Genomic DNA, 24415 nt, shown 5'->3' on the forward strand with positions numbered 1-24415 from the left:
TAATGGACGCGCACTTCCCTCGCTTGTACATGAACGGGTTTGCCAAACTGGACGCCTTTTTCCAACCATGCACGAAGGCAAAGTCCGATGCCTCGTACTTCTCTTCGAATACGTACTCTTGTATGCTTGATAAGGAATGATCATCTTGAGCGTACTCTCTCCATACAAAACGATGGATGGGTTGAGTTGATCTGTGAGTCGTGGAAATTGTTGTCATGTCGTAGCTGCTGCTGTTTCCCGAGGAAGCCAAGACGGTGCTGCACCTGTCGTCGCCTCTGCTGCACCTCCCTCGTCGAAAAGATTTATTGTCGTGGTTATAGAATACACATAGGCCAACGATCTACTTTCAATGGACAGGATACTGTATGCGGCAGTGATCTATGATGGATGTACAGACATACACAATGTTAGCTCGGAAATTGGGTGTTCGACTGACGTTGACGTCATTACTTGGGAAATGTGCTGAATGCTGGTAGTTTATGGCCTCAAGGGCTCACACCGCAGCGTATCACTTTTGTAAGAACTATGCATTAACAGTAGTACTATGAAAAATACATATCATGGCGTGGCCACGCAAGTGGAGCTAGGCGGTTGCCACCCCTTGACTTGGGGTGTCAACGTTGGACGACATCGCCCAAGTGTAAATCCACTGCATCAGTCCACAGACCGAGCAGAGCATCGACTTCACAACAGCCAAAGACCGCCTTGGGCACGCACGTTGCTACTGAACGCAGTGCACACCACGCCTTGGTCACGCACGCAGCCAGGTATTAGCCCAATGCACCTAGTGACCACCACGGGGCCTGCGCTGCATTGCATAACGAATCTTCGTCAACCACCGACTTCGGGGCCAATGCAATGGGGACAACAGGAGCCACTGTAGCCGCTGCATACGTAGCCTCGTTTCCCTCGTGGCGGGTGGTCGGCGCTGAACGCAACTGACGTCATAGCGGAAGTCGCCCCTGAGGTAGGGCCACAGACGTGGCTGACACTTGCTTCTTGAGAAGCGCCATCGTGAGCTGAGCCAACCCGACGGGTGTTCTACGATGATCAAGGGTCGTTGGGGCAGCGGCAGAATCTCTGCGAATTGTTCCATGCGCTCGCTCCTGTCCAGGCAACGACATGGTAGACTGGACCGTACCATGCCTCGGCAAACGCGCACAACGATTGGCGGGCCAACAAGCGAACGAAACCTTTTGGGTCTTCAATGGCGCCAGTGAGGAGGAGCAACAGATCGTCGCAGTGCTCAGCCAGTTCCGGCTTGGGCCATACTGTGACGACCGTCGTCACCTGCTGCACGATGAGGCGTCGAGCCTCACCTACCCATGGGGTGAGCAGTGCACATATAAAGGTGAAGTCACGTACAGGTACACAAGGATCTTGATATCGTATTTCGACACGCTGGTGATCTTTGAGAGGCAGTCTTTGCCAGCTTGACGAAAGACTTGGGCTTTGTTGAGCGCTGTGCTCACTAACGATGGGAGCACGACGTTGGCAAACGACAGGTACGATTCCTCTCCTCACGGCAAACTGTGCCTGCACGCCTGCTTCACCACCTCGGAGCGGTCGGAAGCGATTAGCTTTGTGATGGGTGCCTACGCATCAAACATAGCCTACGCATCAAGTATCGTCAGGAAGTGAAAGGACCCCGTTGCGACGACATACGTACGGCCACGGGCAAGAAGCAAGAGGCAACGCTTGCCTAGGAGTCGACGTCATGAACGTTGTTGTCAACAGTGTCCAGCACGCGCTGCACGCCGGCCAACTTTTGCAGTTGCAGTCGCAGTCTCCAAGAGTCCGGCCCTTGCAGCAGCGCGTGGAGGATGCGTCTACAGTATTCAACGGACGTGAGAGGTCGTGACGAGAGGAGTCGTATCTGAGTTTGAAGCTGGTTTAGGAGGACCTCCATAGCTCATGCCAAACTTGGCTTTATGAAGCAGTTATGTCTTCGTGCAGGTTGACACCGAGCACCTTGGCGACTTGGATCATGTCCTTGTCACAGCTGCGGTCATCATGAGCCCGTTTCAGGTTTTTGCTGACGTGAGAACGTTATCCGGAATTGCGGATAAAATATGGCGGTTGCCAGCCATCTCGTCCGTCGTCCGATCACGTCATCCATGATGAACTTCATCCTCCTCGCATGATGTATACCATAGTAACCCCGTGTTCCACTGGAAGTTCCGCGACAAGCAAATTAACACGATGCTGGCTGCCGGTATGCAATCGCGACCTTCATGGGCCTGCGGACGTTGTGTGCCCACTCAACAGTGCTGCATCGAGGAACGTCGCGACGTCGGGATCGACCTGTCTGGCGTCCATGGTCTGCGCGCGGACTTCATCCGGACAGCAACTACCAGGTACGGCACTGGGCAGAATTCCGAATCAAAGGTCTGATACATCGGTCTTGTAACTTATAAGAGCAATCTTGTACAGATTGAAGTAGCATGCATGGTAAACATGTGAACAGTCCTTGCGCAATCTGTAGCACTTCGCTCCAACTTCAATTTACCTTTGACAGATTTATGCTGATTAGTGTGGCGTTTGATTGGTGCGTTTCGTCGTGGATGGAGCGAATCGATTGGCTGTGCTCAAATTCATGCCATTCACAGTCAACGACCTGCCAAGGAACGAACGATGCCAGTGGGGGCGAAGGACGCACTGCTGCTGTGCGCAGCCGGCGTGGCCCTGGCGCGGCTGCTCTCATGGAAGTGGAAGACATCGAATGAATGTGTATGTGTGTGGTGCAAGCGGAAGTCCCCAAAGCGAATCATCTTAGTTCGCCATGGGCAATCCGAAGGCAACGAAAACCCAGACCTGTATCGAGTGACGCCTGACAACGCGATGCACATGACCGGGCTCGGAAGGCTCCAGGCCAGGGCAGCAGGGAAGTGCATGAAGGAAATCATCGGGAACGAATCCGTGGTACGGTTGGTCCGTGCGTTGCGATTGCTCTGGATCGCTGAGCATGCATGTTGTTGATAGAGGTGCATCGTGTCTCCATGCGTTCGAACCATCGAAACGTTTGAAGAGATTTTGAGCGCGTGGGGCGAAGATGCCCACCACATTCCATGGACCGAAGAGCCGCGCATCCGAGAGCAGGACTTTGGTAACTTTCAAGACCCGGAGCAGATTCGCCAGTGCAAATCGCAGCGCCGCAAGTTTGGCAGCTTCTTTTATCGATTTCCCAGTGGCGAATCTCCTGCTGGTACATACTTCTTCGTACTGTACTCACTCATCTTGACCGACTCGTGTGATCTTAGACGTGTTCGACCGCATTTCGTCGTTCTTGGAATCCCTCCATCGCATGTTCGCGCGACATCCGCAGCAAAACTACATCTTGGTCACCCATGGCGTGACCATCCGCGTGCTGCTCATGCGTTACTTTAAGCTCCCCATCAGCCACTTTGACCAAATGGAGAACTTCCACAACGCAGAGTTCATCGTGCTCGAGCATGTCGGGTGCAGCAGCTCGTTCAAGATGGTCAAACTCGTCCACGCCAACGTCAACCCCGACACGAAAGAGGCCGCTCCGGTCGTGTCTCCCTGTCTCCGTCTGCGGGACTGTGGCGCCGTCACGCAGTCCAAGTACGCGTCGTCGTTTGAAAAGGAAGCGTTGTACTAACAGTAGAGATGTTTTATTGGTGGAAAAGTGCAAAATTAAAGAAATTAGCCAATGAATTTAGAGAATTTGGTTTAATTATATCCAATCGTATCAAAGTTCCAAACGCAATTCAAACGAGCGAGCGATGGCGCTGCCCTTGGACAAACTCGGGGGCATGCTGATTCGCGCACTGACCAAACCGCTTGTGGGCGAGATGAAGACCTTGTCCAAGTCGCACCCGTGGATGCAACAGACCTGTGAACGCATTGGTCAGCGCGTCAACCGGTGGAGTCTTGAGAGTGTCCTCGCGATGCGGCTTGGTGGCAATGCGACCATCACGGTCAAGGAACTTCCTGCCGACCAAGCGTTCAAAAAGGGAGCTGAGATCCTCGGCGAGACCTTCATCTTCCTTGTGGCTGTGGCTGTGCTGACCGTCGACTACACTCGAATGTCAGCAAAGTCCGCCCTCAAGGACAAGGCCGAGGTCGAGAGGAATTACGACGAGTTTCTTGAGATGGAAGCGAGGTTCCGGCTTCTGGAAACGTCCATGCATCGACTAGAGCGTGTCCAAGCCGAACTCCACGCCACCCTCGACAACCTCTCATGGGAATACCACAAGGACCTCAACGACAAGTAACATATCCATCGATCATTCCATGACAACACACACAAGGAGGAACATGCACCCCGTCCAAGTCGTGACAAAGTCATCGCGACGAGCTCTACATATGTGCACAAGGCCGCTTCTTGGAAGGACTAGATGGTTTGAATCGTGGCTGATACTAGTACATATTACGGTCGGTCGTTTGAAATCAAACCAAGAGACGGCGTAATCTATTCATCCATGACGTTATCATGACGTTGTCCATGCCGTCATCCGTGCAACGTCTGCAGCGTCACGCCTTTAAAAAACGGGTGCTGCAGCGCATCTGCGGCCGTCACGCGCTCCGTCGGGTCCATCGCGAGCATGCGCGTGAGCAGGTCCAGCAGCTCGTGCGCGCCGTCGTCGTCGTCGCCGCCTCCGTCGATGATCTCTTCCAGCGATTTCATCTTGCGCACGTGGTCCACACTCTCACGGGTCGCCGCGCCCTGGGGCCAACACAGCGCCCCGTGGTCGGTAAAGTACTTTTGCGCTTGGCGGTCGGCGCGCGCGACCATGTCTGCCGGAAACGACCCGATGCACTTTTCAATCAGCGCCAAGTGTTCGAGGTTTTCATGCTAACGTCACATCATATATATCATCACATCGAATCAATATATAGAGCCGGCATGTGACGTGGCTTGCGCACCGTCACAAACAGCAATTCGCCAATGTAGAGCTCGGCAATGATGCACGCCGCCGACCAAATGTCCGACGGGAAGCTCCACCCGACGCCGAGCATCACCTCGGGCGACCGATATTGTCTCGTGTTGATGATTCCGCTCTTGGACTCGTCGTCGTACGTGGCGCCCCCAAAGTCAATCACTACACGTCATAGGATGATCATGGGATGATCACGTCATAGGATGATCACGTCATATGACGATCACGTCATAGGATGATCACGTCATAGGATGATCACGTCATAGGATGATCACGTCATAGGATCGCGGACAAGATGACGTACGTTTGACTTGGTCGTGGAGAGGGGGGACGAGGTAGCCCTTGCGCTGGCACGCTTTCGCGCGGTCGCCGGCACAGGCCGCGTCACGAACGAGCAGAATGTTCTCTGGTTTCAAATCCGTGTGGATGAGCTTGATGTGATGGAGGAATTTCTACATATATATAGGTGTGTTGATATCAGGACGCGGCGTCGTCGAACGAGGTGGCCGCCGTGGCTTACCAACGACGTGAGCAACTGCCACGCATATGCGCGGATCGAGTCGAGGGGAAACGGCTTGTAGTCTTGTTGCTTGAGATAGTCGTACAGCGACCCCCCCAGTTGCTCAAACACGAGGATCACATGGCCTTGAAACTCAAACCTGCACCACACAACGCCCCGTCACAGTAGTCGTGCGATGATGGCAAGTGGGGATATCGTACCATCGATGCATGCGCACGCACAGCGAGTCGCCGCGCACGTCCTTGTCGTTGACGTGCTTGAGGATGTTGGCTTCGATCTTGGCCGACTCCGAGTACTTCTCCACCTTGCGCACGACCTTGAGCGCGACAATGTCGTCCTTGTTCTTGGAGAGGAGGTCCTTGCAAAGCACCACGCGACCGAACGTCCCCAGTCCGGCATCCCGAAGGATCTCGTACCGCTTGTCGATCACGTCGCCGGGCACCCCCTCGTAGCTCCCGATCGTGTCGTCGTGGGACGCACTGTCATCGCTCAAGTCCTTCGTCTTGTCCACCTTGTTGCTCTTGTGCGGTGCTGTATGCTGGTAGTCATACCCGCCGCGTTCCATGCTGACACTGCTGCGACCATCCCGTTTCGTGCGACGAGAACGACGATACGTCTCACGGGACATGGACCGTTCGCGATTGCGGCGGTGGCTGCGTCGGTTGCTGCGACTGCGACCTCCACGTCGAGGGTAGTCATCATGGCGATCAGATGGGTAGTTTCCAGAGTAGTGATGGCGGCGGTCGCGGCCTTCGTGGCGGGAGTTGGTGGGTCGAGTGTAATCTCGGTCGTCTCGAAATCGACGATCGTCACGTGAGGACGGCGCAGGTCCGTAGCGAGACATTTCTCGTCCTCCGGCGGCATCACGATGTCGACTTCGACTGCGATTGCTACGGTAGTCGCTTCGATGGCTTCGATGCATGTCGGCCGGCCTCCTTTGCGACTGCCACGGTGTGATTGAGATGAACGCGTTTGTATTCGACTGGACTTGCGGCAAGCGAAGTTAAAAACATTTCATGCGCAATAAATTGCAAATCTTTCTCCTGGCATACAAACATTCTATGGGATTTAAAACAATACCAAATAAAATGACAAAAAATATATTGGCTTCATTTTTTTTGCTTTCGTGGCGATTTATTGGCATCAACTGTGTAATGAGCAACGCACAGATATGTCATGCCAAACAATCTCAAAGCCGTGAGAGCTCATGCGATCCTTCTAGCGTCTAGGGTGTCATTGAGGATATGATGCTGTAGCTGACAGCATGATCACGGCCACGACGAGTCCAGATATACAACACCACGTAACTCATCAAGAGACCCTTATTCGTTTTCTCGTTACAGTAAGCTGGAATCTAATAGGGACGGTAGCGGCTGTCTCCGCCACCGCGGCCTCCGCCCCCAAAGCGCCCCCCGCCGCCACGGCCACCGCCTCCTCGACCTCCGCGCCCCCCGGGGCCACCGACCCACCCGCCCGCAGGAGGTTCCGGCTTTCCTGCCAGCTCGACTGTGATGGTGTTCCCTCGGATATCCGAGCCTAGAAAATAAGTCAGAACTCTGTCACAACAGCACGTAACGGAAGGGTACCGTTGAAGAAGCCTGGCGCCGTCCGCGCCGCATTCGCATCTTCGAATGTGATCACGGCGTCGCCTTTGAGGGTGCCGTCATCGTTTGTGTAGATTTTGATTTTCCAAGGCTACATACAGGCACATGTGTCAAGAGAAGGTGGTGGCAGCATGCACTAGTCGTCGTACCCATTGATCCTTGTACCCACGCTTTTGCTTCTCCTTGGCAATGACCCCAATGCCACCGAAAATGCTCTGGAGCTCGTCTGTCGTGACGTCGTTGGGCAAGTTGCTAACGTATATGCGGGCCCACGACTCATCTTTCTCCGCTTCAGCCTTCGGGTCCCATGGTCCAGCGGGCTCGGGCGGCGGGTACGCATCGTAGGACGAACCGCCTCCACCGTTGTCCCCGTAGTGGCTGCCGCTGTCTCGAGAATACGACTCGCGACTGGCTCCGACGTCACGATCCCTGCCGCTGTCATGGCCACCGCCCCTGCCACCACGATCGTCACGTCGATCACGGCCACGATCGTCGCGTTCGGCATAACTTCGTCCACCACGGTCACTGGGTGCGTCTCGGTCACTTGGACGGTCACTAAACCGATCGCTGCCACGGCCACTCCTGTCGCGATCGCTGGGTCGTTGGTCTCGATCATCTCGACTACGATCAGAGGACCGATCGTCACGAGGTCGTTCACTGCGATATCGATCGCTAGAGTCTCTGTCGCTCGGCCCTCTGCTTCGGTCATAGCCTCGGTCGTCACGGCGTTCCTGGCTTCGGCCCATGATGATGGAGTTTCGTTTCGAGGTGTTGTCACCACAAACGCCGCGAATTTTTAGGGCCAACGACATCATAAAATCGTTTCCATTCCAAGTATCTTCGTTATTGTATGGAATTGGTTGAACTTGTGAAATTAAATAAATGTCGCCAAGAACCTCTGACAACGAATTCAGCGGGAACCATACTTTTTGCTTCCCCCACCAACCAAGCAAGTTCAGTATTCTTGTCCAGAAGACTTAAGCGTCATGCAACCTATCCTGCTCAAGGGACACTCGCGGTCCATTACGATGATCAAGCACAACCGGGAAGGGGATCTCCTTGTCACGTGCGCCAAGGACCACGTGCCTTCCCTGTGGTACTCGCACAACGGCGAGCGCATTGGCACCTTCCACGGCCACACTGGTGCTGTGTGGGCCTGCGACATCTCATACAACTCGGAATATTTGCTCACGGCGGCCGCCGATGCGTCCGTCAAGCTCTGGGACTTGCAAACGGGCAAGGAAATCTTCAGCTTCACACACACTGGGTCGGCGCGCAGTGTCAACTTCAGCCTCGGCGACAAGTCGTTCGTGTCGGTTGCCGATCAGTTTGGCGATCACCCCGCCACCGTCTTCGTGTACGACTTGGCCCAAAACGGAGAAAAGCGTAAGGACCAGTTGATCGCATGTTGGTTTTGTGTGCTCACGTGGCTGTCGACGTAGAATCCAGCCAACCTCGCTTGGCCATCACCAAACACGGGCACCAAGGCCGGGTCACAGGGGCGTACTGGACGGCGCTTAACGAAGCGATTATTACCACTGGCGAAGACGGCTACGTCAAGTTGTTCAACCCAGAGGTAGGTACCCCAGCAGCACCAAAGTTATCCGTTTTCAAACGATGGTGTGTAGACGGGAGCGTTGATTTCCGAAACCAAGGTGCACAACGGTGTGATTACCAACTTGGCGTTCAACAAGGATAAGACCCTCGGCATCACGTCGTCCAAGGACAATACGGCCAAGTTGATCGACTTGGATGCGATGCAAGTGCTCAAGACGTACGAGACGGACCGCCCCGTGAACTCTGCGAGCATTTCGCCCACGAAGGAGCATGTGGTATTGGGCGGTGGCCAAGAAGCGATGACGGTAACAGTCACGGCGGGCCGCGCGGGGAAGTTCGAAGCGCGTTTCTTTCACCAAGTGTTTGAAGAAGAGTTTGCACGTGTGAAGGGCCACTTCGGACCGATCAACTCGATCACGTTCCACCCCGACGGCAAGAGCTACTCGAGCGGGGCCGAAGACGGTTACGTCAGAATACATCATTTCGACCAAGACTATTTGAGCCGAGAAGACTAAACGAGCACAATAGCAAAGAGCATGCGTGCATGCCATGGACGAGACAGACACGGCAAGCCAGCCAGCCCCCTTTCATCCTCAGCATTTTCGCATTTGGTATAAATCCAAGTAATGAAGATTTCGAATTTTAGCCAATCAGACAACGATAAAGTCCATGTCAGGGCGTTTCATTGCGCAAAATTAGTTCTATTTTGACCAATGATATATCGACGGTTATTTACATGAGAAGGCCTTTTCATCTGGTGATATCGTCTGCAGCAAGAAGGAACAACCATGAGTGTGGTGGGGAAGAACATCGCGGGCACGAGAAGCGCAGACTTCTTTCAGTGGGCAGACAAAGACATCGATGACAAGCTGTTTAATGGCCCCTTCCAGGCCGAGCAGCGCATTCAGCGTGAGATCCGACTCAACTCGCGCAACCTCAAATCTATCTACGAGGTGCCGGACGACATGGACGTGTTCATTTGGCAGTACGAGCACCTGCGCCAAGTGGTGAAGGAACTGAACATCCTCGTGGCATTGCTGGACGGGGCGTGCACGAAGCAGTCGTGTACGATCATGAAGGCCACGGACGACTGGGTATTCCTCTGTGCGGCCCACAAGCAACCGAAGGAGTGCTGTGCGTTCGACTACATCATGCACACGTTGGACAACGCGAACCAGCTATTGACATCATCGCGGATATTCCCGTCTCGCGTGAGCATCAACCGCGACGCGACGCAGTACTTTCAGAGCGTGGCGCGGCGCTTGTACCGCGTCTTCTCGCACACGTTCTTCCATCACCCGGACGTGTTTCAGCATTTCGAAGCCTCCACATTCCTTTGCCATCGGTTCGTGTACTTTTCCATCCAGTTCAACTTGATCCCGAAGAATTTGCTGATCATTCCAGACATGGGATACTAAAATGAATATACCCGTCAACTCTTTCGATATATTGCCAGCGGTGGTTATCGTTCGTTCCTAGCCCTATCTGTAACCCATGGTGGTATGGGGTCGTTAATTCCGGCGGAGGTTGTTCAGACGCGCTTCGAGCTCGCTCACGGCGGAATCGCCCCCTCCACCGGAAGCATCCACTGGTGCAGGAGGAAGCGAGGCTGCATGTGAAGGAGCCGGAGCCGCTACGGCGGTGGGAACTCGGGCCGACGGCGCTTCGAGTAGCGCACCAGACATGTCGATCCCGATCTCGTCGAGCACTTGCGACACGATCTTGTCCTCCTCTTCTTCGTCCTGGTCGGCGTCCATAACGTCGTCGATGGTGTCCCCGAGCATTTCTTGCTGCATCTCCATCTTTTCGCTCTCCTTGGTGTACTCCATCATGATTTTGTTGAGTTTGGGCAGATTCATGGTCTTCGCCATCGACTTCATGACCTTTGTCGTGCCTTGCAGCGCCGACGTCATGGCTTCCGCAGACTTGGCGGTTTCCATTCGCAACGACACTGCTTGTAGTTGCGACCGCATCGTATAAAACTTGGTGATGTGCTGTCTTGTCCTCACCAAATCCTTGGCCATGATCTTCACGGACGCAATCTGGTTTTCCTTCGCCATCTTCTTGATTTCTAGGATCAACTTCTTCTCCGACACTTGCAAGGTCGTGCGTTCGCGGTCGAGGTCGCGGATTGCTCGGTTGATCTCGCGCTTGTTTTCGCGGAGCTGCTCCTTCAACGTCGCCGGCTTGTTCCCCATGACGTCTCGAGGGTGTGTGGGCAAATTTCGCACTGGGCAAACTCCCAACCGAAACAAAAAGTACCATTAAAAAAATTGCTTTGAATTATTCAATGCAAACGTGTAATTTTATAACGGATAGGGTGTCCAACATCTGCCGCAAGCTTCAGAATGTTGGTACATCAGCGTGAAAAGAACGTACAAAGTAACAGAGTTTTGAGCATGACATACGGATATTATATGTCAAAGGGCATGTAGTTCAAGAGGTACCTGTTTGTGGTTCCATATCACAGTCACTTCAACAGGAAATAGAGTGCTCCTGAAATAGTGTGCGTATTTTAATTCAGGGGATCCATCGGACACCATACAGAGTACTAGATAAATGGCAAACAATTGTTTTTAAAACCAAGTCGTTATTATTTTCGGCTCACTGCGCCCACCCTCAAAGAAACACCAAACAACGAAGGATCATGCGCTGTGTGGGACTTCTTGCCTTTGCCGCTACGTCGGTGGTCGCGGCCTTGGACACGACATCTACCTATGTCCCCTTGGCCTTGTGGTCAAACACAGGGTACGCACTCCCTTGAGTAGATCGTGGATGCAAGCGTCCTCATCGGCATTGCATTCTAGGTCATTGGAACATCCTGTGAGCGACATCGCTGGTAAGAACGTGAATGCCGACTATTCGGCGATCCAAGTGTCGAAGACGCTGTCGTTCCTTCAAGATAACGACGCTGGTCTCGAAGACGCTTTGGTTTGTACTTGCATTCTCTGGCCAAATGCACTAAGTCAGTTCCCAATAGGATGCGCACACCCCGTACGAAGTGTTTTATCCACGCGCGAAGGCAGTGGTGCTGTTCGTCCGCGACACCCTTCGTTTGGATGAAATGGAGCATTTCGAAGGCACAGCGTTGGAAGCCATCTATCGCAACGCAACGTCCGCCGTGTCCTACCCCCACACGACCCGTGCGTCGGCGGCCGACACATTGACCGCGGCGCTCGCCCCTCAACATTCGATCACTCTGGAAAACGTCAAGGTAATAATCCTTTTCGTGCGGCCCTGCAGTCTCATGCAACTTACTGTTTCTCCAGGAATTCCTCCATCAAAATACCCCCTTTGGCAAGGCCGGCACGACCGCCTTGGTGATCGTCACTGTGAGCAACTCGCTTCCTTGGAAGGACGTGGCACAGCTGATCCGCACGTCGGTGACGTTGTTCGACCATGCTACGTCGAACCGCGTGATCTACGGCATCACAGGCGACCACACCACGACCCCGCCGTCCCACTTCGCTGGGTTCCACCGCGCGCTCATGAGTGCCGCGTCCGTGGTGGCGCCGTTGGTGTGTCCTCCTGGCTCGTTCCTTAGCACGGCGCAAGACCTGCCGTTCTGCTTTACGCATTACGTGAACATCACGCCTACGATCCTGGCAGCGCTCGTGCTTGGGTTCTTCTTCCTGTCTTGCGTGTACGTGGGGCTGTATGCGTTGGACGGCATCCAAACCCCGTTGAAGTACCCGTCGATTGCTCCTCCCAAAGGAAAGGAGTACTAAATTGGTCGAGTAGTTAGTTGCTTTGTATTTGGACATTGCTACAACGACGACGGGTGTCGAATATATCTCAAATTGCATCGACTTGTGTTCTGGGGTACTCGACGCGAATGACCAACGAGCAGCCGTCGCAGGGCACGATGTCCACCAGGTCCTCGACTTCATCCTCCGTCAGCTACATGGGAACCATCAGGGGGGATTGCGATTGGGTTGATGAGAACATACCACATAATACTCGCCGCATCGGCATCCAAACGTATAGATTTCGTCCTCTAATGTGAACGCTTCCAACAACACGTCGTCCGAGATGCGCAATTCCGACCGAAGTTTCGCCTCTAATCATACACACCATTCACCTTTGGGGAAGCGATGGATGATGGTGCTTGCAACGTGTACCTGCTAGTGTTTGATCGTATCGCCTCCTGGACTCGACATCGCGCAGGACTTGGTAGGCGTCGTGAGCGCTCTGGAAGTCTTCGGTGTCTGCTGTTTTTCCAAGTGTTATTGCCTTGTCTGGGTGGTTCTTCAATGCAGCTGCATGATACGCTCGCTTGAGCTGTTCTGTGGAGCACGTCGGCGACACGCCAAGGGCGTCGTAATAGGATGGCATCGATGAGCTTGCCATGGATGGAGTTGACAGTATATATTGCCAATTATCCGGATTGAAGCGGTTAAACTATAAAACGCGATTGATGCGTGACCCAAAAGTTGAAAAATCTATTCATTCATAACGATTTATGTATTGAACCGTCATATTTTAATCTCAAGAGTAAAAACCGCTGACCTTTTTTATGGTCTATTTCAATCAGTCGAGAAAAGATTCCCTGCGACTTTGACCCAGCAAAATCCCATTTACCAAAAGCACTCGAAGAGAATAATGTCCGGGGTTGCTGCATTAGATGCGCTGGAGCGAGAGTACCAAGCGGTGGTGCGTCAGAAACCCATTAACCCTGTGAACTTGGACTTTGTTCCTGCTCGACCAAAGCCCCCTGCGGATGCCAACGACACGGAAGATGGCGGGATGGAGTACGACGACTTGCAGTCAATCTGCTCGTATGCCGCCACGTGTGACGATGACCTTGAACGCGAACGCTTGAATTCTGACGATGAAGACACGCAAGAGTATGAATACGAGCCCTTGCGTGAAGAAGAGTGGGAGGTCGCCGACGGCATCGAGGAAAAGCCATCAACTGTGAAGGCGCCACAGTCGCCCCCTGTGAACCCAGTAAACTTCAGTGAAAACGACAAGGAAGCCATCAAGAAGGCCATGCAGCAAATTTCGTTGCCTCCTCCATCGTGGGGTGGGCAGTTGTCGGATGCTCAATTGGTCGACCTCGCCAAGGAGGCAACCAATGTGAAAGACGTCGTCATGGAGCCATAACAACACTATGTACATTTCCATGTTAACTCGAGCTTTCTTCAATGCACGCGCTTCGAGGAACGGGAGGTCCAAGCGTGATCTTGAACCGTTGGGTCGCTGGAGGAGCCACCAGGAGGTACGCCATGGCAAAGACTACCATGAGCAAGCACGACGCAGCAGAAAACACTAGTCCTGGCATACCACCGCAGTTCGAATACCCATCCAACACGCCGCGATACCCCAAGGGGCATGGACGAGGATGCTTCTTTTGAAGGTCGTCTGCAATCGAAATCCGCACAATGAGCTTGACCACTGGCTCGGCTATGACCTAAATGCGATATGTGAAAATACCACGGTCAAACAATAATGGAATGTATGTACCATGGTGGCGGTGGTCACAAAGGCCAGCCGTCCGTGAAGGCAGCCGCGGTCGTGGGGACTCACAAGCTGGTGCGCAATGGACCTCAACGCTGGAAACGCGGTCATGTGTAGTGTCCCCAGCCCGAAGATTGGGTACACCTGCCATCCCTGCACAGCCACAGGTTAATCCAGCAAGACGAAGTAGTAATCTTTACAGAAGTCATGAACGCAGAGGCAGCCAACGAAGTTGACTGAAGGACGACGCCCCCGAGGACGAGCTGGCGATTGGTCCAGTGGCGATGCCACAACGCTTTCAGGCCCACAGTCTAGGGCATGATAGTCACGACGAGAAGGGCGGGGGCTAATATATATTACCAAGCAGAATACAATGCAGAACCCTTCAAAGCTGAAAAACACGAGTTGGGACTTGAGTTGCCTGTGTCACCACGAGATATCAAAAGACTTCGGCGAGAAACGAGTGTGTGTACCAGCCGAATCGGTAGTTCATGTAAAAGTACAGGATGACGTGCACCGTGCCACACATGTGCATGCAACATATGACAAGTAAAAGGGAAAGCACTGCAGGCTCACGGCAACATAGTCGGAAGGATGCGCTCCACGCAGAAATCACCGTCAGGCTGGGCTTTCGATGGACATCGTCCAGGGTTTCATACACGTAACGCCGGGTAATGAGGAGGCCAGCGAGATTGATCATCGTAGCTGCTGCGAATGGCATGGCCGAGTGCCTTGTCGATAGGAATCGCCCAATAACCAAACCGGACGTTACCCCGACCCCAAAGGCAGCGTCGACAAGCCCAAAGCAAGGGGTCAGTTGGCCTTTCAGACTGCAGTCACCTGCCATGGCATACCCTACGACATGATGTGTATTGAATACACTGCAAGAAATGGGGGCTCATATGGATAGTATGGTTTTGTACCCATGGCAAAAGTGGCGTTCAATGTCGCGAAGAGGAGGAAGCACCCTTGAAACGCAAACTTGGATGGTACGCACGCCAACGCAAGCATGACAGAGGTGTGGACGATGCAAGCGGCAAGGAACAAGGGTTTGCGGCCGTATCCGTCGGATAGCGCGCCACACAGTGGCGTCAGCCCCACCTGCACGAACATTAAGGTTGCAATTGCACCAACTACACGCGAGGCACTGTTCGTAGACGAGTCGCGATGGATATCATCAAACAGGTCTGGTGCTGAGAAGACCAGCATGCAAGTCCCACAGGAGAGCAGGGACAATACAACCAAGTACGCATGACGTCGAGGCGGAGTGGTCTGTAGCATCGTCGATCCCGTCCGTATCTGTGACACGACACACTCGTGCCCCTTGGTGAGCCAATGGCCTTTCGCAGTAATCAATCGTTTTGTCCAATAAGATCACTACAATTTGCCTATAGTTGACCCCACGAAGTGGCGAAGTTGGCCAATCATCGTGGGAGATTTGTTGTAAGAAATCACATTGCTTACAGCGGCAGCCCATCCATTTCCGAAGTCACCTTCCGCTATGCGCTCTGTGACTTGCAGCACCCCTACGAACATTGCCGTGATCAAGTACTGGGGCAAGGACAATGTCGCCCTGAACACGCCTTTGAACTCTTCTGTGAGCGTGACGTTGAACCAAGACCAGCTCAAGACCGTCACGTCTGTCCTCGCCTCGAAGGACTTCCCTGCCGATCGCATTTGGCTCAACGGTGCCGAACAGAACATCCAAAACAAGCGTATCCAAGTGGTTTTGAAGGAAGTGCGTCGTCTCGCGACCTCCAACGCCGTGGACGCTCACGGCCGTGCGATTGCCAAGGCGGACTGGGACCTCTACAAGCTCCACATTGTATCGATCAACACGTTTCCCACCGCCGCGGGCCTCGCGTCGTCTGCAGCAGGGTACGCATGCTTGGGTACGTTTAAGATGGCCGTCCTACCCTTGGTTGTCGCTAATGCAGACCACAGTGGCGGCCCTCGTGGAACTGTACGCTGCCGAAGAAGAGTACGAAGGCCAATTCTCGGCCATTGCCCGCCAAGGCTCTGGAAGCGCGTGCCGCAGCCTCCACGGTGGCTTCGTGCGCTGGGACAAGGGCGTCAAGGCGGACGGAACCGACAGTCTGGCGATTCAGATCGCCGACGACAAGCACTGGCCCGAGCTAGAAGCAATCATTTGCGTTGTGAACGACAAGGAAAAGGACACGAGCAGCACGGACGGCATGAACACGAGCAAGGACACGTCGGAGCTGCTTGGGTTCCGCGCCCGCGAAGGTAGGAAGGACTCAAGACGAGTTTGTCCAACGAGATGATTGAATTTGTGTGTGTTTTGTGTGAACGTGTAGTCGTGCACAAGCGACTGGCGGCGATCGAAGCCGCGTACAAGGCCAAGGACTTTGAAACGTTTGGCAAGATCACCATGATGGACAGCAACCAGTTCCACGCCACATGTCTGGACACGTACCCGCCCATCTTTTACCTGAACGAGATCTCGCGCAGCATCATCCACCTCGTGCACAAGTACAACCATCACGCGGGCGCCATCCAAGCCGCGTACACGTTTGACGCGGGCCCGAACGCTGTGATTTTCGTCGAGAAGAAGCACACCAAGGACGTGCTGGCGTTGCTCTCGCATTACTTTGACTCTACCACCGAGTGCGTTGTCCCCTCTCACTCGCGTCGGGGCTGGTTGAGTGGGTTGTCTTGACTTTGCCGTTTGTTTGAATAGACCGCTCGAAGTGCGAGGTCCCGTAGACACAACCAACCTCCCACACGTCGACCCGACCTTGTTGGCCTCGATCAAGGCCCAGCCCACCCCCGGCGCCCTCAAGATGCTGTACCACACGACGGTACACACATTCGTGTAGATTGTTTTGACATTGCATGTACAGGTCGGAGACGGGCGTCGCGTGCTCACGGCGGCGGATTCGCTTATTGACATTGCCACGGGGCTGCCCAAGCAAAAAGAAAACTAGACTTGCAACACAAAACAACTGGACGGACGGATGCTGCCCACGCTTGTTCGAGTCAGTCACATCGAGATAACTGCCCAACAAATCCAATATTGTGCTATCGAGTGTTATGTTGAATTCTCGTGATGATGATGAGGGGTGTCCGAAGAATCGGAACCCATAGGTTCTACGAATTACGAGGCTTTACAAGTCCAGCAACAGACGCTCGGGGTCGGCGATCTTGTCGGCAATCGACTTGAGGCACGTCACGGCCTCCCGGCCGTCCACGAGCCGGTGGTCATACGTCAATGCGAGGTACATCATCGGCCGCGCGACGATTTCGCCGTTGGCCAGCACCACCGGGCGCATCTTGGTCGCGTGCATGCCGAGGATCCCCGCCTGGGGGACGTTGATGATGGGCGTGCCCATGAGCGACCCGAACACGCCGCCGTTGGAGATGGTAAAGTTACCGCCGGCCATGTCTTCCATCGTGATTTCGCCGGCGCGCGCCTTCTCGGCCAGCTGTGCCAACGTCTTCTCGATGTCGGCAAAGCTCATCGACTCGGTGTTCTTGAGCACGGGGGTGACGAGGCCCTTGGGGGTCGCCACGGCCACGCTGATGTCGACGAAGTCGCGGTAGATGATCTCAGCGTGCTTGTCGTCGATCGATGCGTTCACGCCTGGGTTTTCCAACAGCGCGGCCGCCGACGCCTTGATGAACGCGCTCATAAAGCCCAGCTTGACGTGGTGCTTCTTTTCGAACGAGTCCTTGTACGTGGACCGCAGCGCCATGAGCTTGGACATGTCCACTTCTTGGAACGTCGTGAGGCTCGCGCTGGTGTTTTGCGACTCCTTCAAGCGCTCGGCAATGCGAAGACGCATGCGGCTCATCTTCTCGCGGGTCGTGCCACGAGGCAAGCTACCGCCCAGCAGAGGCGACGAAATGTTGGTCGCCACAGCAGGGGCTGCCTTGGTTGGCTCGGCTTGCTTCTTTGCCGGGGCGGGGGCTGCGGCGGCGACAGGCGTGGGCGCGACGGGCGTAGCAGGCGCGGCGGCCTTGGTGGCTCCGCTGGCCCCAGGAATCAGCGTGAACAAGGGCGCGCCAATGGTCACGACGTCCTCCACGTTGACCAAACTCTGTTGGATCACACCGGCTTGCGGCGCACGGACGTCGACGCTGACTTTGTCGGTTTCAATGACAAGGACCACGTCGTCGGCTTCGACGTGGTCGCCAGGGCCCTTGGTCCAGCTTACAACCGTGCCTTCAGAGATGGAGTCGCCCATGGACGGCACGTTCACAGTCACCGGAGCAGCGTCGCTGGTCGGGGCGGCGGGGGCCGGCGTCGAGGCAACGGGAGCAGGAGAGGACGCGGCAGGAGCAGAGCCCGACGATGCGCCTTGATCCAATTGAAACAACGGCGCGCCAACATTCACGTTGGCGTCGACGTCGGCCAAATGGGCCGTGATGACGCCAGCGTGAGGGGATCGGACGTCCACGCTGACTTTGTCCGTTTCAATGACCACGACGACATCGTCCGCTTCGACATGATCGCCGACGTTCTTGACCCATTCAACGACTGTGCCTTCCGAAATGGAGTCACCCATGGACGGGACAGGGATGTCCACGGATGCAAACGATCGAATTTGGGCGACGCAAAATTTGGCGCGGCTGTTCAAGCGGATGGAAGTCGCCACGGACGTCGAGTTCGCATGAAACGAGCGGACACCATTGGTCGAGACCGCGGCTTGGCGGTTGCGCAAGGCCAGAGGAAGCTTAATGCGACGTAAGTTGCGTAACATGGTGACGGAAGGCGAGTGATCGAGAGTGATGCGGCAGGTGACTTTGAGGGGTAGGAGTGGGCTTCGAACTACGACCTTTCAACGGACTGATTGGTGGTGCGCTTACTTCGAACTACGCTTTTTCACCCACACCGCCATCGAAAAGCAAATCGGGCGGACAACGTTACCCGCCCAAATATCGGTCATATTATCGCTTTACCCTACATTATTCCTACATTCCACCTATAATATTTTAATATTAATGGTAGGAATGTACTGTAACGTGTTAACGTTAGGAATAATAGGAATAATCGACAGTAGTACTTTTAATGTTAGTACTTTTAATGTTAGTATTAATATTAATATTAGTATTAGTATTAATATTAGTATCAATACTAATATTACTATTAATACTAATATGACGATGCTCTAAAACTACTAACGTTAATATTAATACTTTTTAGTATCAATAATAGTATTAGTATAAATATTAACGTTAGTAGTTTTATTAATATTAATACTATTATAGTATCAATAATAGTATTAATATTAACGTTAGTAGTTTTAGAGCATCGTCATGCAGGTCGTGATTGTTTCGATAAACTCTGCTAACACACTCTGCAATATGCACGTGGGCGGAATACATAGGTCCATGGTTACGTTATGACTGGAAATCCACGTGCATCTTGAAGCTGGTCGTGTCGGTGGCATTGAGTGATGCAGGTGGGGCGTGCGTGACGACGGGCGGAATGATGCGGGACCGCGCGAGCACCGCCTCGACGTCGTCGGGGTTGCGAAGGAGCGCCAAGAGTCCGTTGGTAAAGTCGGCGCGTCCCGAGAGCAGGGTCAACACATCGTGCTCGTCAAAGGACCAATGCATGGTGGCAATCACGACAAGATTTTGTCCAATCTAGACACGAGATTAGTATCGTTGGTTCGGTCGTTCGTTGGGTGAATCGTTCGAACCAACGACGGTTTGAGGCAGTCGGGGCAGTTGGGGAAGAACAAGTTGATGGACTGCCGGTTCATCTTGAGCGTCGACTTGGTGACCCCTCTGACAATCGCGCCGTCGTCTGTCTTCATCACGTCGCACGACAGCGCTTCCATGTTGACCTATGACATCATCCAGGTCATGCCATGACGAATCACGACCACGCCACGTTCCGTACCGACGCAAACGAGTTGGTGTAGCGCTCCCAGTTCGCAAGGATGCTGTGAACGCCAATGGAGCCGTTGTAGTTGATGTGTTCATGGGCAATGGCGCGAATAAACTTTTCTTGCCGCTCGCTCATGCGCCTTTTCGACGGAATGTACCCCTTCACAGTCGGCCTGATCATGGTATGCAACGAGTAAAGATCGATCAAAACGTACCGACTTGAAGACCGATATGTATTTCCGCACGAGTTTGGTTGGTACCCCCCCGTCAAAGTCGGGTTGGTGCACGAGGATGGTCGACAGTGGCACGCACCGCACGAGCTGTGCCTTTTGGACCTCCAGCCGCTGCACTTCCTCTTCCAGCGACTGCACGGTGGTTTCAATCCCTTCGTGCTCTTTCTTCTTGCGTTCGCGAAAAGACCTTTGGCTCACGCGGCACTGTTCGCGTCGTCGGTCCGTCGCGTTCGAACCCGTGCTGTGGCGCTTGGCACGGTCTAGCTGCGCCGCCAAGGCCACCGACGATGCGATGTCGTCGATGAGCTCTTGGGATTCCTTGGGCATCGACGGCGCCATGTACGTGTTCATATATATGTCCACGTGGTCGCGGGAAGGGCCTGCACTCGACGTCGGACTACCAGGAATGCCAGCTACGTTGGATCAATGTCAAAAACGACTTTCATGATTGGAATTCGAGAACGTTAGTCTGATCCGCATACAAATTCCAAGATAATGTGAACTAATAACATCACCACCTTGTCATGGGCCGTGGTTCGACGGAGTGGCGTACTGTATGACAGATCATCGGGCGAAACGTTCATCGCTACATGCAAGAGCAGGTATAGTACAGTAGGGTGCTCACGCCACTTGACATGAGGGCTGGCTAGCTGCCATGCTGTACATACATGTAGTCTCCTTCCCATCAACGTGACATGTGGTCGGTCCCAATGTGTCAGAAGTCACGTTGCCCACTACAGAGTGTTACAGTATCACCCTTGCTATCCCAAAACAAAATCTATTCGACGCTTCACATCGGGTGCGTCTGGCGTCACGATGAGTCCGTTGGGCGTGAAGTACCGCCCCGCTTCCCCTTGCGGCCCTTCGAGCACAAACAACGCGTCGGCAATACTCGCCAACGCGCGCACGAGCCCGGGGACCATCTGGACGTTCGCATCCATCACCGCCACACGCGCATGGTCAAACGAAAACGACAAGCGCAACGTGAACTCGATCTCTCGGTCCACGAGTCGCTGGACAATGTCTTCCCGCGCCAGGACGTGGGGAAACAACCCTGCCAACGTGGCCCGCGTGAACACGAGGACAAGCGTGCTGTGCGCAATCACGATGTCGTTCTCGGTTCCATGCGCCCGCACTTCCCCTGAACGCATGAACAAGTACGGAAACGACATCGTGTACGACTTCCACTGCCGAATGAGGGCGTCGGGGCCAACCTCGCCGTTGAATTGCAGCGAATCGCACATGACGCCGCGGACAAGGTCCATTTGCGTCGTAAATTGGTCCTCGTGCGGTTGAAACAATCCACGTTGGAACATGCGCAGGTAGCTCGAGATCGATCGGCATCGGTGCTGTCCTGCTTGCACAAACTGTTCGATGACCGTGGACCGTAGCATGCTTGCGCGCACTTCCATCATGCTCGTGGCGTCCGAAAGGTCGCGCACGTACTGTTCGACCTGCATAACTCGTCCTCGCTTCCGTTCTCGGTACCGCCGCTGGTTGATCATGCAGTCGCGCCTTCTCTTGTCCAGCCTGAAACCCTTGGACGTCGTGGTTCCACCGCGCTTCGTTAGGTCCATCGGTACAAAGTCCTCGTAGTTGTTGATAACGGGGGCGTTGGGTGCGGAAAATATTTCGAATTGTATCTGTCCACAGCAATACTGAATCAAAGATAATAAAAAGAACCATTGCTTGGACAAATTTGTAACCGAATAACTTTCCGAATAAAATCGTGACCACGTCATGACGAAACCCCTTGTCTGGTAAGTGTACTTGGAGTTGCATTCTGTAGATAACGTTACTATTAATACTATTTATATTTATAGTAGTATGCAGTACTCAGACTACTATTTACTACTAGTAGTACTGTACCGCGATACAACCAGCACGACGACATGGGCAATATTGCATCGCTGGGTATACGCTGTGTTGATTTGTCAAGATACATATGTACCGGTAATGCATGGGTGGTTGTTTCGAATGTCTGAACTGTACACTCTCAACATACTCTCAATCGTGCCTACAAGAATGCAGACAATACTTCGGTATACTCACTCTCGTATATATATTGTAAATTCGCTATATACGTCCCAAATTTGCACGGTTTGTCGACTCAATTTTGAATCCTGATTGGTTGAATATCCTTGCCCTTTCTGTAAGAGCCAATCAAATCCACTCAAAAATGGAGTGTCGATTCGTGATTGTTCGATTTTTGGCGGCAAGATTCGACGGGGTCTGGAATATCCACAATATAACGTTATATTTGTATTATTTCGAGTTTTGTGTTTTGCTGACCACACGTTTACTTGATTTGGAACCCCATGTCGCGAAGCATGTTGGACACCGGCCCCGCGCCCCCGTCTTGCGATGCCACCGACGCCAACAAGTTGGACACAAGGTTAAAGTCCACGTCCACGGGCTTGACGTTGTCGCCGTCGTGTTCGATCGGTGGTCCTGGTTGATGTGGCTGGGAGAGGAAACTCTTGGCCATTTTGGACTCGGTCAACTCCGAGTCCATTTCAGCCATCATGGCGTCCATGTCGACTTCATCGTCTTCACTTTCAAAAAAGTAATCGTCGACGTTGGTATCCTGTTCGCTACGTGGGCTTTCGTGCAAGTTGTCGCCAACGTTGCCCGACTTCAAAATCTCCATCAGCGCGTGCATGTTAAAACTGACTTCGGTCGGAAGAGTCTCCGTGGCCACTCCTTCATAGTCGGACTTGGTGTGCACAAACTTGTCAAAGAGCGAGGCCATGGTCTGCAGCGCTTGGCCCCCGCTTTCGCCCCCATCTTCGTCGTCGTTGGCTGACTGGTGCTGCAGTTTCGAGTCTGCCGCATCCAGCATCGCTTCCAGTCCCTCCGGGGTCACATACAGCCACGAGTCGTCGTCCGACGGCCGCAAGTCCGACGGCGGCACAAACTTTCGTGCTGGGTCTTGCAGCAGTGCGTCAATGGCATCCCGCCATACGGTGCCTCGCCAGTCTTGGACGCGGCTATGGCAGAGCAGTTCTAACCCACAGCACAGCTTCATGCCCAACTCGGCGGCGGCGACGACGTTGGCGTCGGCGTCCGGGCGTGGGGTGGTTGGTTGGAAGGGCTTGGGGGGTGCGAATTGCTGCTGTTTTACTTGTGCATACATGCACCGAGTAAGAGGAACCATGGCCATGGCCATTCCGGTTGACGTGGACGGGACAGGGAATCGCTGCATGTGTCGGCAAACTTGCGTGGCTTCCGTGGGGTCACGGTAGTAGAACGCCTCGACCGCGTAGGCGATGCTGTGGGGCAATGCTTGGAAGACTAGGGCGGCGGCGGGGGGCAGCATGCATTGGACGTGGTGGTGGTTGATATCTGGTTGCATCGAGTACGACGTTGCGTGGCCGAGGCGATCGAGCACGATGGCGTCCATGACTTTGTTGGCTCGCGTGGAGGGTGTCTCTGGGTCGGTGACGAAGGAGAGCGCCGTGTGCAGTTCCATGTGTCGTTCGGTGGGATTGTGGTGGACGATGTGGAGATGGCCCCGTCGTAGAAAGATTCGATTGGAGCTGTTGTCAGGGTTGAGCCAGGCCGGAAGCGCCTCGGCGGCTTCGATGAGGAGGAATTCGCCGTCGGCGTCCCATACTTGCACCGTGATGTTTGAGTGCTTCTTTGTGAGAGCGTTCAGCGCCGCAGTTGCCACCCACTCGTCCTCTACGTTGTCCCCCACGAGCATCTTGCCGTGCAATGCTCGAGGGAGAGTTGTGGAGACGCCTAGAACGAGCGGCTCCTTTTGCCACACATACCCTTGCAGGAACACATCCAACTCTTCTTGCATGGACGCTTCGTAGGAACTTGCATCCCGTTCAGAGGACTCGTCGAAATGGATGAAAAACTCCAAGAAGTCCTGCCCCACTTCTGCTGTCGGGAACATCGTGCCACTCGCTTCAACAGTTCCATTTGAAGGTTCCGATGTTTGATTGGTCGATTTCGACATTCATTGCGATTGGCTCAAAGGTAAAAGTTAATATTCACTCAAAAGTCAAAGAAATGTATAAGGATCCAACGAAAAATGTCATAAAATTGCCATTTTTACAAGAACTGTCGCCAAAATCGAAATATTCCATTTTTCGAGATTTAGTGCGTCTGAATGCCACCAAAGTTCAAAACATTTTACCACATTTTTCTTGAGAATCGGGTGTTTCATGGCATTAAAAAATGGACAGATGATTATCATTAGGCCCAACTTTTTAAAGGAGGTTTGTGAAGTCTTTGACATCGCAATATCGAATACTATCAATACTATAT

At 53.6% G+C, this 24415-nt stretch overlaps 17 protein-coding genes across 21 annotated transcripts; 7 read left to right on the top strand and 10 right to left on the bottom strand.

The window, feature by feature from the left end:
• Window positions 1-614: 614 nt before the first annotated feature.
• Window positions 615-2319, bottom strand: H257_00556 (hypothetical protein; the record flags this gene model as incomplete). The annotated part of the gene is made up of 10 exons (XM_009823292.1): window positions 615-721; window positions 785-842; window positions 895-962; window positions 1030-1106; window positions 1142-1314; window positions 1362-1471; window positions 1532-1595; window positions 1670-1702; window positions 1736-1829; window positions 2249-2319. The coding sequence occupies 10 exons, from the start codon at window positions 2317-2319 to the stop codon at window positions 615-617; spliced, it is 855 nt and encodes a 284-aa protein (XP_009821594.1).
• A 302-nt stretch (window positions 2320-2621) lies between these two features.
• Window positions 2622-3681, top strand: H257_00557. Of its 2 annotated transcripts, XM_009823293.1 has the most exons (3): window positions 2622-2922; window positions 2983-3205; window positions 3261-3681. In XM_009823293.1, the coding sequence occupies exons 1-3, from the start codon at window positions 2635-2637 to the stop codon at window positions 3620-3622; spliced, it is 873 nt and encodes a 290-aa protein (XP_009821595.1). In that variant the 5' UTR covers window positions 2622-2634; the 3' UTR covers window positions 3623-3681. The 2 variants fall into 2 exon arrangements, with proteins under 2 accessions (XP_009821595.1, XP_009821596.1); XM_009823294.1 differs by having other exon boundaries at window positions 2983-3681.
• H257_00558 lies at window positions 3670-6407 on the bottom strand. Of its 2 annotated transcripts, XM_009823295.1 has the most exons (5): window positions 5625-6407; window positions 5425-5563; window positions 5209-5356; window positions 4891-5066; window positions 3670-4819 (listed from the first exon to the last, which is right to left on the bottom strand). In XM_009823295.1, exons 1-5 carry the CDS (start codon window positions 6344-6346, stop codon window positions 4475-4477), a joined length of 1530 nt encoding a protein of 509 aa, XP_009821597.1. In that variant the 5' UTR covers window positions 6347-6407; the 3' UTR covers window positions 3670-4474. The 2 variants fall into 2 exon arrangements, with proteins under 2 accessions (XP_009821597.1, XP_009821598.1); XM_009823296.1 differs by having other exon boundaries at window positions 3670-5066.
• H257_00559 (hypothetical protein) lies at window positions 3730-4446 on the top strand. Its single transcript, XM_009823297.1, has one exon. The coding sequence runs from the start codon at window positions 3747-3749 to the stop codon at window positions 4236-4238; it is 492 nt and encodes a 163-aa protein (XP_009821599.1). The 5' UTR covers window positions 3730-3746; the 3' UTR covers window positions 4239-4446.
• Window positions 6408-6732: 325 nt separating the features above from the next.
• H257_00560 (hypothetical protein) lies at window positions 6733-7822 on the bottom strand. Its single transcript, XM_009823298.1, has 3 exons — window positions 7178-7822; window positions 7011-7119; window positions 6733-6960 (listed from the first exon to the last, which is right to left on the bottom strand). The coding sequence occupies exons 1-3, from the start codon at window positions 7772-7774 to the stop codon at window positions 6779-6781; spliced, it is 888 nt and encodes a 295-aa protein (XP_009821600.1). The 5' UTR covers window positions 7775-7822; the 3' UTR covers window positions 6733-6778.
• A 143-nt stretch (window positions 7823-7965) lies between these two features.
• On the top strand, window positions 7966-9235 carry H257_00561 (hypothetical protein). Its single transcript, XM_009823299.1, has 3 exons — window positions 7966-8414; window positions 8471-8604; window positions 8657-9235. The coding sequence occupies exons 1-3, from the start codon at window positions 8015-8017 to the stop codon at window positions 9098-9100; spliced, it is 978 nt and encodes a 325-aa protein (XP_009821601.1). The 5' UTR covers window positions 7966-8014; the 3' UTR covers window positions 9101-9235.
• A 103-nt stretch (window positions 9236-9338) lies between these two features.
• On the top strand, window positions 9339-10034 carry H257_00562 (hypothetical protein). The gene has a single exon (XM_009823300.1). The coding sequence runs from the start codon at window positions 9374-9376 to the stop codon at window positions 10001-10003; it is 630 nt and encodes a 209-aa protein (XP_009821602.1). The 5' UTR covers window positions 9339-9373; the 3' UTR covers window positions 10004-10034.
• Window positions 9341-10836, bottom strand: H257_00563 (hypothetical protein). The gene has a single exon (XM_009823301.1). The coding sequence runs from the start codon at window positions 10781-10783 to the stop codon at window positions 10097-10099; it is 687 nt and encodes a 228-aa protein (XP_009821603.1). The 5' UTR covers window positions 10784-10836; the 3' UTR covers window positions 9341-10096.
• Window positions 10837-11192: 356 nt separating this feature from the next.
• Window positions 11193-12486, top strand: H257_00564 (hypothetical protein). Its single transcript, XM_009823302.1, has 4 exons — window positions 11193-11333; window positions 11393-11516; window positions 11566-11799; window positions 11855-12486. The coding sequence occupies exons 1-4, from the start codon at window positions 11233-11235 to the stop codon at window positions 12311-12313; spliced, it is 918 nt and encodes a 305-aa protein (XP_009821604.1). The 5' UTR covers window positions 11193-11232; the 3' UTR covers window positions 12314-12486.
• On the bottom strand, window positions 12287-12946 carry H257_00565 (hypothetical protein). Its single transcript, XM_009823303.1, has 3 exons — window positions 12707-12946; window positions 12536-12645; window positions 12287-12485 (listed from the first exon to the last, which is right to left on the bottom strand). Exons 1-3 carry the CDS (start codon window positions 12933-12935, stop codon window positions 12381-12383), a joined length of 444 nt encoding a protein of 147 aa, XP_009821605.1. The 5' UTR covers window positions 12936-12946; the 3' UTR covers window positions 12287-12380.
• A 182-nt stretch (window positions 12947-13128) lies between these two features.
• Window positions 13129-13842, top strand: H257_00566 (hypothetical protein). The gene has a single exon (XM_009823304.1). It carries the CDS (start codon window positions 13188-13190, stop codon window positions 13689-13691), a length of 504 nt encoding a protein of 167 aa, XP_009821606.1. The 5' UTR covers window positions 13129-13187; the 3' UTR covers window positions 13692-13842.
• On the bottom strand, window positions 13130-15351 carry H257_00567 (hypothetical protein). The gene is made up of 6 exons (XM_009823305.1): window positions 14969-15351; window positions 14519-14900; window positions 14406-14466; window positions 14246-14356; window positions 14052-14198; window positions 13130-13998 (listed from the first exon to the last, which is right to left on the bottom strand). The coding sequence occupies exons 1-6, from the start codon at window positions 15324-15326 to the stop codon at window positions 13714-13716; spliced, it is 1344 nt and encodes a 447-aa protein (XP_009821607.1). The 5' UTR covers window positions 15327-15351; the 3' UTR covers window positions 13130-13713.
• Window positions 15352-15495: 144 nt separating this feature from the next.
• Window positions 15496-18815, top strand: H257_00568. Of its 2 annotated transcripts, XM_009823306.1 has the most exons (5): window positions 15496-15937; window positions 15990-16292; window positions 16364-16673; window positions 16747-16867; window positions 16910-18815. In XM_009823306.1, exons 1-5 carry the CDS (start codon window positions 15547-15549, stop codon window positions 16991-16993), a joined length of 1209 nt encoding a protein of 402 aa, XP_009821608.1. In that variant the 5' UTR covers window positions 15496-15546; the 3' UTR covers window positions 16994-18815. The 2 variants fall into 2 exon arrangements, with proteins under 2 accessions (XP_009821608.1, XP_009821609.1); XM_009823307.1 differs by having other exon boundaries at window positions 16364-16867.
• On the bottom strand, window positions 17028-18785 carry H257_00569 (hypothetical protein). The gene has a single exon (XM_009823308.1). It carries the CDS (start codon window positions 18767-18769, stop codon window positions 17174-17176), a length of 1596 nt encoding a protein of 531 aa, XP_009821610.1. The 5' UTR covers window positions 18770-18785; the 3' UTR covers window positions 17028-17173.
• A 491-nt stretch (window positions 18816-19306) lies between the features above and the next one.
• On the bottom strand, window positions 19307-20570 carry H257_00570. Of its 2 annotated transcripts, XM_009823309.1 has the most exons (4): window positions 20120-20570; window positions 19918-20064; window positions 19715-19861; window positions 19307-19658 (listed from the first exon to the last, which is right to left on the bottom strand). In XM_009823309.1, the coding sequence occupies exons 1-4, from the start codon at window positions 20486-20488 to the stop codon at window positions 19410-19412; spliced, it is 912 nt and encodes a 303-aa protein (XP_009821611.1). In that variant the 5' UTR covers window positions 20489-20570; the 3' UTR covers window positions 19307-19409. The 2 variants fall into 2 exon arrangements, with proteins under 2 accessions (XP_009821611.1, XP_009821612.1); XM_009823310.1 differs by having other exon boundaries at window positions 19307-19861.
• Window positions 20571-20839: 269 nt separating this feature from the next.
• Window positions 20840-21762, bottom strand: H257_00571 (hypothetical protein). Its single transcript, XM_009823311.1, has one exon. The coding sequence runs from the start codon at window positions 21712-21714 to the stop codon at window positions 20899-20901; it is 816 nt and encodes a 271-aa protein (XP_009821613.1). The 5' UTR covers window positions 21715-21762; the 3' UTR covers window positions 20840-20898.
• A 608-nt stretch (window positions 21763-22370) lies between these two features.
• Window positions 22371-24059, bottom strand: H257_00572 (hypothetical protein). Its single transcript, XM_009823312.1, has one exon. It carries the CDS (start codon window positions 24039-24041, stop codon window positions 22437-22439), a length of 1605 nt encoding a protein of 534 aa, XP_009821614.1. The 5' UTR covers window positions 24042-24059; the 3' UTR covers window positions 22371-22436.
• Between the last annotated feature and the right edge of the window lie 356 nt (window positions 24060-24415).

The sequence above is a fragment of the Aphanomyces astaci genome, assembly GCF_000520075.1.
Source record: "Aphanomyces astaci strain APO3 unplaced genomic scaffold supercont1.1, whole genome shotgun sequence".
Lineage (NCBI taxonomy): Eukaryota > Oomycota > Saprolegniomycetes > Saprolegniales > Verrucalvaceae > Aphanomyces > Aphanomyces astaci.

What these genes read in the sequence shown, in the direction of transcription:
- H257_00557 (XM_009823293.1), top strand. Translation starts at nt 2,635, where the DNA reads ATGCCAGTGGGGGCGAAGGACGCACTGCTGCTGTGCGCAGCCGGCGTG. An exon ending in TCATCGGGAACGAATCCGTG is followed by an intron (nt 2,923 to 2,982) that starts GTACGGTTGGTC and finishes TGTTGTTGATAG; the next exon opens with AGGTGCATCGTGTCTCCATG. An exon ending in CAGTGGCGAATCTCCTGCTG is followed by an intron (nt 3,206 to 3,260) that starts GTACATACTTCT and finishes GTGTGATCTTAG; the next exon opens with ACGTGTTCGACCGCATTTCG.
- H257_00559 (XM_009823297.1), top strand. Translation starts at nt 3,747, where the DNA reads ATGGCGCTGCCCTTGGACAAACTCGGGGGCATGCTGATTCGCGCACTG.
- H257_00558 (XM_009823295.1), bottom strand. Translation starts at nt 6,346, where the DNA reads ATGCATCGAAGCCATCGAAGCGACTACCGTAGCAATCGCAGTCGAAGT. An exon ending in TGCGTGCGCATGCATCGATG is followed by an intron (nt 5,564 to 5,624) that starts GTACGATATCCC and finishes TGTGTGGTGCAG; the next exon opens with GTTTGAGTTTCAAGGCCATG. An exon ending in GCGAATTGCTGTTTGTGACG is followed by an intron (nt 4,820 to 4,890) that starts GTGCGCAAGCCA and finishes ATGTGACGTTAG; the next exon opens with CATGAAAACCTCGAACACTT.
- H257_00560 (XM_009823298.1), bottom strand. Translation starts at nt 7,774, where the DNA reads ATGGGCCGAAGCCAGGAACGCCGTGACGACCGAGGCTATGACCGAAGC. An exon ending in GTGGGTACAAGGATCAATGG is followed by an intron (nt 7,120 to 7,177) that starts GTACGACGACTA and finishes GCCTGTATGTAG; the next exon opens with CCTTGGAAAATCAAAATCTA. An exon ending in GGCGCCAGGCTTCTTCAACG is followed by an intron (nt 6,961 to 7,010) that starts GTACCCTTCCGT and finishes CTTATTTTCTAG; the next exon opens with GCTCGGATATCCGAGGGAAC.
- H257_00561 (XM_009823299.1), top strand. Translation starts at nt 8,015, where the DNA reads ATGCAACCTATCCTGCTCAAGGGACACTCGCGGTCCATTACGATGATC. An exon ending in GGCCCAAAACGGAGAAAAGC is followed by an intron (nt 8,415 to 8,470) that starts GTAAGGACCAGT and finishes CTGTCGACGTAG; the next exon opens with AATCCAGCCAACCTCGCTTG. An exon ending in TCAAGTTGTTCAACCCAGAG is followed by an intron (nt 8,605 to 8,656) that starts GTAGGTACCCCA and finishes GATGGTGTGTAG; the next exon opens with ACGGGAGCGTTGATTTCCGA.
- H257_00562 (XM_009823300.1), top strand. Translation starts at nt 9,374, where the DNA reads ATGAGTGTGGTGGGGAAGAACATCGCGGGCACGAGAAGCGCAGACTTC.
- H257_00563 (XM_009823301.1), bottom strand. Translation starts at nt 10,783, where the DNA reads ATGGGGAACAAGCCGGCGACGTTGAAGGAGCAGCTCCGCGAAAACAAG.
- H257_00564 (XM_009823302.1), top strand. Translation starts at nt 11,233, where the DNA reads ATGCGCTGTGTGGGACTTCTTGCCTTTGCCGCTACGTCGGTGGTCGCG. An exon ending in CTGGTCTCGAAGACGCTTTG is followed by an intron (nt 11,517 to 11,565) that starts GTTTGTACTTGC and finishes AGTTCCCAATAG; the next exon opens with GATGCGCACACCCCGTACGA. An exon ending in TCACTCTGGAAAACGTCAAG is followed by an intron (nt 11,800 to 11,854) that starts GTAATAATCCTT and finishes CTGTTTCTCCAG; the next exon opens with GAATTCCTCCATCAAAATAC.
- H257_00565 (XM_009823303.1), bottom strand. Translation starts at nt 12,935, where the DNA reads ATGGCAAGCTCATCGATGCCATCCTATTACGACGCCCTTGGCGTGTCG. An exon ending in ATACGATCAAACACTAGCAG is followed by an intron (nt 12,646 to 12,706) that starts GTACACGTTGCA and finishes GTGTATGATTAG; the next exon opens with AGGCGAAACTTCGGTCGGAA. An exon ending in GATGCGGCGAGTATTATGTG is followed by an intron (nt 12,486 to 12,535) that starts GTATGTTCTCAT and finishes GTTCCCATGTAG; the next exon opens with CTGACGGAGGATGAAGTCGA.
- H257_00566 (XM_009823304.1), top strand. Translation starts at nt 13,188, where the DNA reads ATGTCCGGGGTTGCTGCATTAGATGCGCTGGAGCGAGAGTACCAAGCG.
- H257_00567 (XM_009823305.1), bottom strand. Translation starts at nt 15,326, where the DNA reads ATGCTACAGACCACTCCGCCTCGACGTCATGCGTACTTGGTTGTATTG. An exon ending in GAACGCCACTTTTGCCATGG is followed by an intron (nt 14,901 to 14,968) that starts GTACAAAACCAT and finishes ATCATGTCGTAG; the next exon opens with GGTATGCCATGGCAGGTGAC. An exon ending in TTGTGACCACCGCCACCATG is followed by an intron (nt 13,999 to 14,051) that starts GTACATACATTC and finishes TATCGCATTTAG; the next exon opens with GTCATAGCCGAGCCAGTGGT.
- H257_00568 (XM_009823306.1), top strand. Translation starts at nt 15,547, where the DNA reads ATGCGCTCTGTGACTTGCAGCACCCCTACGAACATTGCCGTGATCAAG. An exon ending in TACTTTGACTCTACCACCGA is followed by an intron (nt 16,674 to 16,746) that starts GTGCGTTGTCCC and finishes TTGTTTGAATAG; the next exon opens with ACCGCTCGAAGTGCGAGGTC. An exon ending in AGATGCTGTACCACACGACG is followed by an intron (nt 16,868 to 16,909) that starts GTACACACATTC and finishes TTGCATGTACAG; the next exon opens with GTCGGAGACGGGCGTCGCGT.
- H257_00569 (XM_009823308.1), bottom strand. Translation starts at nt 18,769, where the DNA reads ATGTTACGCAACTTACGTCGCATTAAGCTTCCTCTGGCCTTGCGCAAC.
- H257_00570 (XM_009823309.1), bottom strand. Translation starts at nt 20,488, where the DNA reads ATGAACACGTACATGGCGCCGTCGATGCCCAAGGAATCCCAAGAGCTC. An exon ending in ACACCAACTCGTTTGCGTCG is followed by an intron (nt 19,862 to 19,917) that starts GTACGGAACGTG and finishes ATGATGTCATAG; the next exon opens with GTCAACATGGAAGCGCTGTC. An exon ending in ACTGCCTCAAACCGTCGTTG is followed by an intron (nt 19,659 to 19,714) that starts GTTCGAACGATT and finishes TCTCGTGTCTAG; the next exon opens with ATTGGACAAAATCTTGTCGT.
- H257_00571 (XM_009823311.1), bottom strand. Translation starts at nt 21,714, where the DNA reads ATGGACCTAACGAAGCGCGGTGGAACCACGACGTCCAAGGGTTTCAGG.
- H257_00572 (XM_009823312.1), bottom strand. Translation starts at nt 24,041, where the DNA reads ATGTTCCCGACAGCAGAAGTGGGGCAGGACTTCTTGGAGTTTTTCATC.